Raw genomic sequence first — 13,351 nt, 5'->3', positions numbered from 1 at the left:
CCCACTGGCCCAGGGGAACAGAGCACCTGAGTCATCCTTTGCTTGGGTCCTAGAACCACCCCCACGGGCCATGCGCCACCTTGGGCCCAGAAGACGGCCTTCCAGGTGGTTTTCCTTATAGGTAGAAACATCCAGAAGCCAACCCTGGGTCATATGCCTTTACAGTTTCCTGCTGCCCCATCCTCTGGGGCTCGTTCAACCCTGAAAGGAAGCCTCGTGAAATCTTCACACAGGCGTGAAACGCCACCCCATGTAATATATGCTTAAAGAGCTGAAATAATTTGTCTGTGGTGAAATAGCCAGCAGATGGGAAGGGAGGCTGGACCCGAGTCTGACAGACTGTTAGCCTGGTGCTGTCCTCATGATGCTACCTGAGCCTGGAGCTGCTTCAGATTCTGTGTCTCCCTCTCTCTCTGTCCTTCCCCCACCTGCATTCCATCTCTCTCTCTCAAAAATAAACAAACATGAAAAAAGATGTAATACAATTAAAAAAAAAAAAAAAGACAGACCTGACATCAACAGTCAGATGCTTAACCCACTGAGCCACCCAGGAACCCCTCTAAGTGTAATTTTATAATTTATATACAAATATATTTTTAATTATTTTTAAAAGTATTTTTAAACAATAAATATAATAAATTTAAAAACTAAACATTATATATATATATATATATATATATATATATATATATATATAATTGTTTTTTTTGGAATTTCATTTCAAATGTCTGAAATGACCCCTATTTGACACCTACCTCCCTGGACAAACTTTTCCTCCTTGTGACACCCATTAGGCACCACACCCGGTGGTCAGAACTCAGAGCACAGAGCCCCCGGCCTCCCTTCAGAGCAGGTGGGCAGCTACAGCCACACTTACCTTGAATGATACAGGCACCCAGGTAGGCAGCATCCGAAAAGGAGCAGAGCAGTCGACCGTGGAAAATATCTCTTTTAATTTGCAGGTACAGAAGATACCTGCAATACAAAACGAGAAGGAGTCACCCTGTGTTTGGGCTGAGGCCTGGAAGAAGCAGAAGGATCGTTCATGCTCTGTCCAGCTGGACCGGCAGCGCCCGCCCCAGCCCCGTGGAGTGGCTGAGCCACACCAGGTCCCTGGGAGGACAAGCAGGGCAAACTGAGGGGCCCTCTGGATTGAGGAAATCTGAAGTGACTGTGGCAGCTTCCAAAACTGGGTGGCTGGCCCCTTTTAAAGAGACATGAGCCGGGCGCCTGGGTGGCTCAGTCAGTTAAGAGTTTGACTCTTGGTTTCGGCGCAGGTCATGATCTCACAGTTTGTGAGTTTGAGCCCCACATCGGGCTCTGCGCTGACCATGCGAAGCCTGCTTGGGATTCTCTCTGTCTCTCTCTCTCAAATAAACAAACAAAAATTAAATTAAAAGAAAAAAAAAAAAAAGACACGGGAACAGAAGAAAGCCACAGGGCCCAGCAGCCACAGTCCCTGGAAGGACGGGGGACATCCATCCCACCTCAGGTCCACGTTGCCCACGCTCCCTGTGAAACAGAGAGTCAGGAAATGGACTCAGTCAGTATCCAGAGATTAGTCTCAGGGGCAGACAGACTCACATTAATCAATCTCAAAAGGACTTGGTTAGGAGGCCAGAAAGCCAATTAATTCACAACGAGAGCCGTCATCTGCTCAGTGCCCCGTCCCCCTCTCCAGGGACGGGAAACTCAGGTGCCCACAAGAGCCAGGCAACCCGATAATGAGTGAAACAGGCTAGTGTCAGGGGCTCCAGGAGGCAGAGTGGAAAGCACCAGTTCCCGGGCAGGGTCAGCCTGGTGACGCAGCACAGAAAGCCGGCCAAGGGTAGCCAGCTTTTCCAGAAAATCAAAGAGACCGGTTTAGAAGTGGAATCCTTTGAATTTTAAATGATGCAACAAATTCTGTTTTTTAAAACACTGTAGTGCCAAACAAAAAGTACGCGCGGGCCCCATTCAGCCAGGGGAGAGGGGACAGGCAGGTTTGCAACCCCTGGCTCAGGCTCACCTTGTCACTGTCCCTTTTGTTCTCCATGCTGATCAAGCCCCCTTTAGATTTCCTCATATTTCTTAGCCACGTTGATTCTTTCCTGCAAGGCTCAGGCTTGGGGTCTAAGGTTTCTGACTAACGTGACCCCGCATGTGTGCAGATTCTTTGTTTTTTTTTTTTTCATTTAACTCTCAGAGACCACTCTTTTTAATTCCAGGTTCTTGGAACCAGGTGGGGGCACTCAACTGGTCCAAGTCGCCACACCCAGGGCTCCGATGATCTGATCGTTACCCAGTGCGTGAGCCAGGTACACAACGCACATCAGGGAGCGTGACTAACGTGCTAAGATCACACAGCCCCTGAGGCCTGGAGCTCCCCGGTCTGGCCACTGGATCACCTAGAGCATGCTGAACACGCTGAAGTGTTCAGACACTCACCAGTGTTTCCATTTGATGAACCTTTATCCTGTACCTACTTTATGCCGCACATGGCGCTAGGCACTGGGGCCACTGTAGAGGCTCAGATGACACTCTTTGTCCTCAACTTTGTATAGAATTGTTCGCAGGGCATAAAGACAGTCTCCAACAAATTTCTCGCCCAGAGTTTGGTACGTATGTTGTCAGACAAACAGCATTACGCTTGGCAGGTAAGGACCCAGACAGCTCCCTACACGAGTGCCTCTCACACTTCTGTGAGAGCGCGAATTACCCAGAAATTCTGTCAGAATGTGGATTGTGATTCATTAGATTGGGGTGGGGATCAGAGTCCATATTTCTTCAAATTTTCAAGTTAAAAAAATTTTTTTAATGTTTATTTTTGAGAGAGAGAGAGAGAGAGAAAGAGAGAGAGAGAGAGAGAGAGAGAGAGAGACTGTGAGTGGGGGAGGGGCAGAGAAAGAGAGAGACACAGAATCTGAAGCAGGCTCCAGGCTCTGAGCTGTCAGCACAGAACCTCATGTGGGGTTGAACTCAGGAACAGGTTCATAACCTGAACCAAAGTCAGATGCTTAACTGACTGAGCCACCCAGGGGCCCCAAGAGTCCATGTTTCTAATAAGCTCCCTGGTGAGGCTGTGCTACAGGCCCGTGGACCACACTTTGAGTAATAAGGTTCCAATCCAGGTTCTAATGACCACACATTAGAACCACCTGGGGGAGCTTTAAAAAACTACCAAGCTATGGGGCACCTGGGTGGCTCAGTTGGCTGAGCCTCCAACTCTTGATTTCGGCTCGGGTCATGATCCCAGGGTTGTGGGATCGAGCCCCACATCAGTCTTCATAGTCAGCGTGGAGACTGCTTAAAATTTGTCTCTCTCCCTCTGCCCCTCTGCCCCTCTCCCCAGTTCACACTCTCTCTCTAAAATAAAATAAAATAAAATAAAATAAAATAAAATAAAATAAAATAAAAATTTACACTACCAAGCTGTGGACCCTACCGATTAAATACGAATCTGGGTCCTCAAAAAAACATGGACACAAATGTTCCTAGCAGCAATATTCATAATAGCTACCAAGTAGAAAAACCCAAATGCCCACCAACTGATGAACAGATAAAAGAAAGAGGAATATCATGCAATGGAATATTGTTCAGCCATCCAGAGGAAAGTAGTGCTATGTGCCACAGCACGGATGGACCTGGAAAACATGAAGCTACATGAAAAGAAGCCAGACATAAAAAGCCACGTATTGTATTGTACGAAATGTCCAGAATAGGGAAACCTGAATAGACAGGTAGTCGAAGAATGGCTGCCAGAGGGGGGTTGCAAGGAGGGGAAATAGGAAATGACTGGATGGGTACTGGCTTCCTACTGGGGTGTGATAAAAACGTTCTAGAATTAGATCATGCACAACTTTGTGAACACACTAACCCCCCTGAGGTACACGGTCATATCTACCAGAAGAAACTAATACTTTTGAAAATCCATTTGCCTTAGAGTAGTTCTCAAATTTTGACATGCTTTAAAATTACCTAGGAAGGCCATGAAAATACAGATTGCTGAGCCCCGTTCCCAGGTCTGGAACAGGGACCAGGTTCCCAGGTGCTGCTGCTGCTGGTCTGGGGACCTCACTTGAAAGACCTCAGCCATAGACCATTCAGACTACCAAGGTCACACAAGTATGATCAAATCTTTCCCTTTTTAAAGGCTGCAAGCTACCAGGCCAAATACCACGAAGTTTCTTGTCTATGTGTTAAATGTTACGCACTGAACAAAAAGCATTCCTTTCCACTTTTATCAAGTTTATATACTGATGAATGAGATGCGTGAGTTCTCCTCTCATAACTCGTCATCAAATTTGATGGAAGCTTCCAGGGAAAAGAAAATCCGCTTTTCACGTCTGAGCTTGGGTCTAGAGATCAGTGATCTCTAGAGATAATCATAGATTATTGTGGGTTCAACATAATCCACTGAGCCTTACAAATAGCTTCAGGATCAGATACTCATTTTTTAATATAACAGCAACCAAAAAATAGTAATATTGCATCTCCTTTTAGTATCACTCCTGTATAAAAAGACTAAGCAACAAAAGCACAAGAAGATCTGGGGCAAACATTCTTGTGTCATCATTAATGATACTGCTTGTCTAACATGAACTTAAAAATGGTTCTTTAGGGGCGCCTGGGTGGCGTAGTCGGTTAAGCGTCCGACTTCAGCCAGGTCATGATCTCGCGGTCCGTGAGTTCGAGCCCCACGTCAGGCTCTGGGCTGATGGCTCAGAGCCTGGAGCCTGTTTCCATTTCTGTGTCTCCCTCTCTCTCTGCCCCTCGCCCGTTCATGCTCTGTCTCTCTCTGTCCCAAAAATAAATAAACGTTGAAAAAAAAATTAAAAAAAAAATGGTTCTTTAAAAAAAAAAATTAAAACCAACATACTTTGATTATATTCAATTGTATACAGCATTTACAAAAGCCCCAGAAATCTAAAGGATTGAAAGAGGACTGTGTAAATGGAGAAATAAATGAATAAAAAATGATCTCAAATATCCTTTTTTTAATGAGTGTTTGTGGTTTGACTCCTTCCAACCTGCCTTTTCTCCAATGTCTCTTTACCCCTAAGCACAGTCACGAATGTGATCTTAACTTCTCATGTAGCAAATTCTTCCTAAACTTTAGATCAATCTGGGGCACCTGGTTGGCTCAGTTGGTTAAGCGTCTGACTTTGGCTCAGGTCATGATCTCACGGTTCATGAGTTCAAGCCCTGCATCGGGCTCTGCTCTGACAGCACAGAGCCTGAAGCCTGCTTCGGATTCTGTGTCTCCCTCTCTCTCCGCCCCTCCTCTGCTCATGCTCTGTTCTCTCTCTCTCTCTCTCTCTCTCTCTCTCTCTCTTTCTCTGTCAAAAATAAATAAACATTAAAACAATTTAAACCTTAGATCAATCTTACAACAAAATAACAACTTATCAAAAGACTAACTTCTTTCAAGATAGTTTAAGCCATAAGTACCACATTCCACAGTTTTTAGATTCATTTTGAATTCTAAGGATTGTATTGACTAAGAAAAGCCCATTTCTATCTGTGCAAGAACAGGGTATTGTCTTAATTTCCTTCAGAGACATAAAGATGTTCACAATCTTCCACTGTTCATACCTTAGCTATTCAGTCTAATGCAGGGAAATGCTAGCAAATTTAATCAAGAGGAATTTCACTAGAGTTGTTAACTAACACTTTATATTCTTCTACTTTCAAATGGGACTCTTCTCAACAACAAAAGATCCATGCTTAACTTATATCATGACACATATTCAATTTTTATCCTCCAGACAAAATTATAAAAACAAATGACAAAAGTGAGCCATTGTGGCATCTGACTAAATAATGCCCAGAGTTAGTATTTGATTTGATTCTTCTAGTTACATTATGGGCACCGAGAAGGCAGGACAAATGTCTTTTTTTTTTTTTTTTTGGTAGTTCATGCAGCCCCTGCCACATATTACATGATTCCACTCATACAAAGTGTCCAGACTAGGCAGAGTAAATGAGCAGATGAGTGGTTGTCAGGTGTCAGGGGCTGGGGGAGAAGAGAGTGAGTAGTGACTGCTACTGGGTACTGTGTTCCCTTTTGGTGACGAGAAAAAGTTTTGGAATGAGACAGTGGTGATGGTTACCCAACAATGGGAATGTACTTAATGACACTGAATTGTACACTTTGAAATGGTGAAATTAACTTGTGTTACGTGAGTTCTAATCTTTTTTTAACAAGGCAAGCCAGATTGCAAACTGCCAGCCTCCACTTAGTGTCCATTACTTATGTATCCCTCATTTCCACACATGCCCTGCCCCCGTCCCCAAGCACAAACCTCACTAATGGCTGTGTGCAAATTAATAATGGAGAAAGGAACCATCTGCTCCCTGACAAGGTCACCTCAGTGCCACAATGGTCAAGCTTTACTGGAGAACTGTGAATAGGAGGAGGCAAAATATCCAAGAACCCAATGTATCACCGTGCATCTCTGCTGCGTTCGGACCTATGCAGATTATTCTGAGGGATGAGTGTGCACAGTGATGTCTGGAGTCCCCTAACCAGAGCCTCATCGAGAACTAAGCATGTGTCAGCTCTTCACCACCCACCAAGTTGGCCTTCCTGGGACCCTGCTCAGCTGCACTGGCTGAGGCTGCTCTCAAAAGCAAAACCCAGAAGGAGACCTGGATATGGTCCCAGTCGAGGCAGATCAGAAGGGAAGAGGCTGAAGAAGTGGAAAATTCAGAGTTGGCCTGAGAAGAGTCTCCAAGTAGAGGGAAGACAGCCCCAAGGTTGGCCATTCAGCAAGCGGAATGTGGGGTGATGGTCCGTACTACCCAGTGATCTTTTCCCTTCCTGAACAGCTTAGATCCAAGAGATTGTCCCAGGGGCTGCACTAGCCATGAATTTGCCTGTATCCTAAAGACCGTCACCATCTATTTATTTTTAGCACCCCACTGTCAGATGTTTTCAGAGAATATCTCCTTCTTATAACCACCACTTTTTGTGTGTGCAGTTAATTACACTCCCAATGACAACAGTTTGAAAAATCCCAAGGCAATGAAGCGCAAGAGAAACACGCCAAGCCAAAACGCCGAACTGAGCGCCTGCTTCGGTGAGACGTTCTGATCGAGACAGGAGGCACAGCTAGCCTGTAGGACTTGGAGGCCCTGGCTGGTTAAAGGTGCACGTGAAACATACAAACAAACGAAAAATACCTTGTGAGCTCTTCTTTAATCTTCAAGGGTTCATGTGGGTAGAATTTCACTCTAAAGCACATGGTGTATGGTGGATGAGCTGAAACATCATAAAGAAAAGGCATGAGAAAAGCAGCAAAAGACCATGGATTCCAACACACACAGGAAAGTCAGCTGTGAAGTTACAGCCTAGCTTGGGGATGGGGGGTGGGGGCCAGGGAGAAAGAGATTTTTCTGGAGGAAACAGATCTTATGCCCGGGGAAACAAAGCCACAGCGACAATTAAAGAAAACGCTTGACAGGACACCCAAAGCAAATGCGGGACACAGGCAACCTAGTCAGTTAGCACATCTTTCCACATCACGTTCTCTCCAGGTCACAGCTTCAAATGATATTCTTCCTTCAGATTCTTCCCACCCCCTTGTGACAGATAAATTGCCCGTTCAGGCCTTGGGCCTAGCAAAGTATTTTTCAGACTGTGAGGTGGAAAAATGTCACTGCACATGACTAGTTTTCCCAAAATGATGGTGCCTTTGAACTAAAATCGCAATTTTTAAAATGATTTTAAAAATGAGTCAGCCATGCACACATTCTACTTTGTATACATTTTTGGTATTATTTTGGTATTATCTACGAGGCAGTCACTATGAAAATAAACGCTTTTATAACTGCCTGATTTCTATGAATCGAGATAGCAGTCTGATATTCTGATTGAGGTTCATGATTCTAGAATGTTCTAATTGCATTAAGTATCTGGAACTCAAGGACCAACTAAGTGATTCTGCAGGACTTCTGACATCCTTAATTACTAAACTACTGTTGACTTGCAATATTAATCTAATAAATGCACACAAGTGTAGTAAGATGCATTCAAATTCCAAACAGCACATAAAATGAACCCCTTAAAATTAAAGAAATACGACAGTTAGTATAATTATTTCTATGGATCTCAAATACCCACTCATGTTTTGCTTTTGTATCAGTATGGCTACTTGGGATCAGCTCTGACTCTACATCCAAATGCAAACAGGAAACAGTGTCCTATTCTTGTCCAAGAATCCTCTTTCATAATAAGGAGGGGTTAAATCCCCAGCCATCTCTATAATGCCTGGGGCTATTCTGTATGTAGACAAATGATGCAGAGAGAACTATCAGCATCAAATATGAATGCATATTGAGTATAATTTAATATGGAAAACAGTTCTTAAAAATAATTTGAAAGAAAGCATCCAAATCACAGGAAAACACAGAAGCATCTTTCTGGCCATCTCAGCAGAGACAAACCGATTATACACATACACCCACACACACAGATGTCAGAGCTCTTTCCATTCAATGCCCTACTTCCCCACCAGGAACTAGCAAATTTCCTGAGTTGGATGCTTCTAACCCAACCCTGTGTTCCCTGGATTTAAGGAAACATTTTTTCTGGAGCACTAGGAGAAAATAAACACCAGCAAAGAAACAACGAAGAAAAAATACAAATGATCCTCCAGTCATTCATCTTTCATGATATCTAGAAGTTCAGTTTTAACTCAAAATATTTAATCTTTACACATTCCCCAGATTTAATGTGTTTAAGTCACCACCTTTAAAGGATTAGAGCTGATGGTTTTTCATTAGGAAACCTCTGGGCTGTCTTTAATAGAAAGGTTGAGACAGTTTTTATAAGACAAGAACAACGGAGCAAACAATGGAAACAGCATAAAAAAGGAATTTTTCTTTATAGCTTCTTTTATTAGTCTTCAAAATTAATACATGTTTAAGCACAACCAATGAAGATAATCGATAGACAGATGGATAGATAATAGGTTGATAGATGGACAGATAACCGATGGACAGATGGATGGATAGACAGATGGATGAATGGATAAACCATCCCCTTTCATTTTCCTTCTTTGTCTCTATTCCTGTCCCTTCTGTCTCTCGGGTCCCCACCCACTTTGCCCTTCCAACTCTCCAACCACTGTCAACAATTTCACCTATATGCTTCCATCCTTTTTGCCATACTTATGCAAATATATGCCAATATGATCACATATGTAAGGGATTTTTTTTTATAACTTATTCTCACAAAAGGAGATCACGCTACATATGTTTCTCTTGCTTTTCTCACTTAACTCTATACTCTTCCCATCCTTCTAGGACAGTAGTCATAGATCCAACTCGTTGTCTATATTAACTGCATAGTAGTTCACATTACAGATACATCTGAATTCATTCCACTATTTTCTTTGAATTGTCATTTAGGTTGCTTCGACATTTCTGTAATATTTTTATATACACCCTTGTGCATACTTCATCAAGTACTTGTATTTATATTTTTATTTTTATAATACAGACTTCCAAATTTGGAATTGTTGGGTCAGTAGGTACATGCAAATGTTTTAAGGGGAGCTGAAAAAATAAAAGCCCACTGAAAGCAAGCTGGGGAAAGAAGGATCACAGAAGAGGACTCCAAACTAGAGCTGTCATTTTCTCTTCCTCCTGGTCAGCATATCTGCTTACTGTGCCCTAGGCTGGCTTCGGTAGGTATCTGAGCTCACTGGCTACAAGTCAGGACTCTTGACTTTGCCTAAGGAATCAGGCACTGAGGCTCAGACAGCTCCCCAGGCAACCATCTTTGAACACCCCCTCACTGTAGGAAGTCCAGCCCAGGCATCCTCGTTCTCAGCCTCAGGCTCCAGAATGGTCTAATGCTCTAATGGTCTAATGGTCACATGCAAAGCCCTTCCCTCATTTGGAGGAAGTTCTTAAGTAGTACTTATGGTCCTTCTGAGTCTTCTCGATAATAAACATCCTCCATTCTTCAACTGCTCTTCACATGAAACAGTTTGGAGTGCCCCCATTCTGGGTATATTCTTGTCTATTTCCTCAAGCACCCCCCAGGGACTGCCACATCCACTAGGGTAAGGGGAACATCACCAGCCTCAGTTTGGACATAACTGTTGCTCCCCCTCACGAGCCTCATCTCATTGTCGATTCACTCTGAGTTTCTAATTGGCCAACACTCTTCATCTTTTTCATATATGCTGTTGCTAAGTCACACAGAAAGTCACATCTGACATCTTCCATTTTCTAGGACGTGATCATGGAAAAAATTAATACAAGGTACTGGGGATACACTCACCACTAGACCCATTATCAGAGAAGGGATGAGAGCATGCAGCAGAAAAAAGAGATAACTTCAAGTCTGAAATTTTCTATCCATTTTCTTCTACCATCATATATACCCCTACTGTGTCTTTCTCTCATATTGATCCAGCATTATTGACCCCATGTTACCAATAAAAGAAAAAGAGTTTCCCTGTAAGTTAAAAGGAGCACATGACTTTGACATAGTGAACCATGTATTGCACCAGGGATCTGAGCTGACGAGAAGTTCAACCTCCTTGCCCAGGCCTGAAAAAGTCAATGTGGCAACAGGCTTCTCCTTGAGAAACTCTCTTAAGGCTCTGGATGCAAAATTATATTACAAATCAAATAAGTTAAGGAATGCTTTTTGACAGGGCTGGATCAGGCTGAAAAGATAAATAATTTCTCCCCCAAAATGTTAATCTAGTTATGGATGACAAGATTTATGAGGGTGTGGAGCTATATATCTTGTTCAACTTTTTATCCCCAGAGCTAATTATTGATAAAAGATGGACTCTGTCTGGCTGAATGAATGATTAACCCCAAACTTTGAGGCAGATGTCAAAAAAATAAATAAATAAATAAATTTTAAAAAAAAAAAAAAAAGCCATGCCCTACCATCACCATTCATCCCATCAAAATACTGGTCTAGAAGGCCCATGGTCTGAGTTATTACGGCAATTCCTAGGATTGAGATTTTTGAAAACTTCTGACCCTATACTTCAATTTCTGCCCTTCAACATCTGGAACAAATTCAGGAACTCTAAAGTTGGTTGGAATAGCTATTTCTACAGGGAGGATTAATTAATTCAATCAACAAATGCTTATTGAGGACCTACTAGGTATTAGGCACAAGTTCAGATGTACAAATAAGAGTAGCTATAAAAAGACAAAAGTTAGGTCTTCATGGAAGACATATTCTAGTGGAATAAACAGGCATAAAATCAAAATTAATAAGTGAAATAAATAGGTCATTAGAAGGTCATAAATGCTATGATCAACAGAAAATAAAGAATAAAGCAGAAAGGATTTAAGGGGTGAAAAAAGACCACCCCCACCTCTGTTCCCTTTTACCCTCCCCACTATGACTAAATCCACGCAGGTAAGTGCAATTCTCTTTACTACCGTCCAGAAAACCAAAGAAGGGAAGAAATACGATTTAAAATGTTATGTCATTAAACCAGGGGATAGGGGAAAAGTCACTCCCAAAAGTGCTGGCACTGGTTTGGAGCACTGGCACGCACCCACACCAACTGGGTAACTAACTGTTAAAGTGAAACTGGTAACCAAAGTGTTAATGGGACTAATAAGTACAACTGTAACTCTTAACCCAAATCTGCTTGTTCTCGGAATACAGCCTGCAGCCATGTTTCCATACATGGCATTCTTACCTGAGACCATGATAGCAAAATGTTAATTTAATTGTTTTGCAGAGACTCAAGGCTTTACCATGAAACTGGCCAGAACCAAACTACTGGCCATCTCTTTGCACGTGTGTGTGAGTCCAATGGATGCACTTTTGACACAGAAGTACCTAAAACTCAACCCTTAGATCATACTAAGGATGCCACTGACAACGTAGGCAGAAGATCCCGACAGGTACAGAAAACAAGTCCCCTACTTATTACCGGATTCTGAAGTTACATAGCTCCTCTCCTCTATACCCAGGTCCTTCTTCCTTTGCCTTTAAGTATCCCTGATTCTCCTGCTTTGAGGAGGCAGATCCGCAGCTTGCCCCCTGCAAACATCTCTTTGTTTGGTTACCTCTCCAATAAACCCTTTCCTTGCTGCATATTTGATGTCTCAGTGATTGGTTTTGCTGTGTATTGGGTAAATGAACTTGGATTTGTGTACAAAAGAAGCCTTCCCATGATCAACCTGGCAGCTGGCTGGGACATGTCTAAATGTCCTGTTTATAAATGGCTGTTCCCTTGTAGAGATGAGCCTATTCCCTTCTCCAAGAGACTACAGGTCTATGCCATTCCAACTTCCACACCTTCTTATCCTTAAGCTACAGGAGTAAAAGGATAAAGGATGACTCTTATCTGTGCCAACCATTTGGTACATGATCAGAACCTGGAAACATCTGATGAAGGAGCTACCCAGGGAACAGGAACCACCAGACGTGGAGCCCACACCCTGAACTGGGACCCTATACCATGGTGTCATCATGAACAGCCACTGTGTGTCTTTACTAGACCAGGCAGCATGGTGGCCCCATGGGGGAAGATGCTGTAGCCCATTTCTACTGAGGTACTAAGGCTTCGGCATCAGTGACAGGGGCACACAGGGTGGAGGTAACCTCAAATCTCCCAAGGGATGAGTCCCCAGATTTGGAGGGGGACTTCCAACAGTGACTTCGAGCAAGCCACCTACATTCTCAGTTTCCTGCTCTGGAAGAGGGGACAGCACCAGGGGCCACATCTACCTTGCACAGGTGTTTGTACAGGCCCTTGGCAAGTGCACATGGCACACTACCCAAATATGAACTTTCGTTTCATTGGGATGTTTAGCCTACTCCTACTGGAGGAAGAGAAGGATATGAAGAGTTGGAAATGAGAAAAAGAAATGGAGAAGCCTGAATTGAATTCAGCTGAGAAACATTTACTCAGCCACGTAAGTGCTAAAAACGAGAATACCACTGAGTAGCAGAGGAGGGGGGAAATGCCAAAATCCACTTTAAAAATGCCTGGAGCATATAACTGCACTGAGAATAACAGGGCCCCTGTCTCACAGAGGTCCGTTACCTGCCAGACGAGGGCTGGGGAGGCCAAGCGTCTCCATAGGACAGCTCAGTGGCCCCTTTGGGCATCAGCAGATCCCAGGTATTATCATTTGGGTAGCTGGTTAACTCAGAACACGGGGAGAGGAACAGCCATTTATAAGGCAGAGACAGATTTTCTCATCTCCACTTTGAGATCTTGCCCAGAAATGGGGTTGGGGTGTGCAAGGATTAGCTGAGCAGGGTCCTGGGTGAAAGCGAAAAAAACAACTTTCTATTTTTAACCAATGACTGTTCTCAAATATTTGTAAGAACAATTAGGGTTTGGGGGAGGTTTTTTCGAGAGGAACA

The 13,351-nt window shown here is 43.3% G+C and overlaps 1 protein-coding gene across 2 annotated transcripts in view; it reads right to left on the bottom strand.

The window, feature by feature from the left end:
• The window catches only part of FRMD3 (FERM domain containing 3), a 308,042-nt gene that overhangs the window by 111,727 nt on the left and 182,964 nt on the right, over positions 1-13,351 (bottom strand). For both annotated transcript variants that reach the window (XM_047831399.1, XM_047831398.1), the window contains exons 4-5: positions 7,165-7,243; positions 878-975 (exon numbers count right to left, since the gene is read on the bottom strand). In XM_047831399.1, coding sequence (XP_047687355.1) covers positions 878-975; positions 7,165-7,243 — 177 coding nt within the window. The remainder of the gene's footprint in view (positions 1-877; positions 976-7,164; positions 7,244-13,351) is intronic.

This window comes from Prionailurus viverrinus, chromosome D4 (genome assembly GCF_022837055.1).
Source record: "Prionailurus viverrinus isolate Anna chromosome D4, UM_Priviv_1.0, whole genome shotgun sequence".
Lineage (NCBI taxonomy): Eukaryota > Metazoa > Chordata > Mammalia > Carnivora > Felidae > Prionailurus > Prionailurus viverrinus.
The sequence above is the reverse complement of the archived record's forward strand: the minus strand, read 5'-3'. Positions and strand labels throughout refer to the sequence as shown.